The sequence below is a fragment of the Guillardia theta genome (assembly GCF_000315625.1).
Source record: "Guillardia theta CCMP2712 unplaced genomic scaffold GUITHscaffold_59, whole genome shotgun sequence".
NCBI lineage: Eukaryota > Cryptophyceae > Pyrenomonadales > Geminigeraceae > Guillardia > Guillardia theta.
This window is the reverse complement of record NW_005434615.1, coordinates 1-972: the sequence shown is the minus strand read 5'-3', so window position 1 is coordinate 972 and position 972 is coordinate 1. Positions and strand designations below refer to the sequence as shown.

Sequence of the window (972 nt, the reverse complement as noted above, 5' to 3'; positions counted from 1 at the left end):
CCAAGGTGAGGAGAGGCCAACTCTCCTGACTGAGGTGAGGAAGCCAAGAGAAGACAGCAGAAGTAGAGAGTAGAAAGACGCCTTCAGAAGCAGGGTTCGCATTGTAGGCCGTGTACTCCCAGTGCTCGAGCGCCTCTTTAGACTAGGATCAAATTGCATAAGCCCACAACGAGGCCGAGCAACATTCTAGCAGTCTAATAAACTCACATAATAATAATAATAATAATAGGGTTTAGGGTTTAGGGTTTAGGGTTTAGGGTTTAGGGTTTAGGGTTTAGGGTTTAGGGTTTAGGGTTTAGGGCGCCGGTTATTTCAGGCAGGCGCCGGTTATTTCAGGCACCATGGCTGCACGCGTGGTGTAGGGGAAGCTGCCAGGGCGCCAAGGAAGCTGCAAGCGAGAGGTTTGTATACTTCAAATAGCTTTCTAAGTATGGTTCTTCAGTATGATGAAAATGTTCGCAACCTGCTGTATCGGAGATCATGCCAATACACGCAGAGCGGACTTGTGGATGCCTCTGTCCTCGAAGCTGATCTCGTCGAGAGGGTGAAGAGCTTCGCGAAGCGTTATCCGAACAGCAGGACAGCCCAGGCTTGCAAGGCTGTGGAGGGATGCACCCCCGACGCTATCGCAGAAGCCATCCGCTCGACATGTCAGCAGGCACGACGTGAGCTTCTCCAAGAAGCGATGACTGGATGGAGTGACGCATCCAGAGAGTGGTTTATGCAGCAGATTGAAGAAGCCAAGAAGGAGAAGGTCGAGACATACACCGCCTCAGCAGGCAACGAGGTGACTTCCTTCATCTCCATGACTCTCCTGGGCATCTCCTCGGTGTATGTCAACCATGAAGAAAAGCTGAAGAAGAAATTCGAAGAGATCGGACTGATCGTAGACTCAGTGCAAGAGAGTAAAGCAATCATGTGGAAGGCTCCGTATAGACCCGAGATAGCGAGTGCTGAGGAGATCCCGGTGAC

General features: G+C 51.0%; 1 protein-coding gene across 1 annotated transcript in view; it reads left to right on the top strand.

The window, feature by feature from the left end:
* The window catches only part of GUITHDRAFT_112404 (hypothetical protein), a gene marked incomplete at both ends in the record, with an annotated part of 2,319 nt that extends 1,348 nt beyond the window's left edge, over positions 1-971 (top strand). The window contains one exon of the mRNA XM_005828353.1: positions 443-971. Within this exon, the coding sequence (XP_005828410.1) occupies positions 443-971 (529 nt within the window). The remainder of the gene's footprint in view (positions 1-442) is intronic.
* Between the last annotated feature and the right edge of the window lies 1 nt (position 972).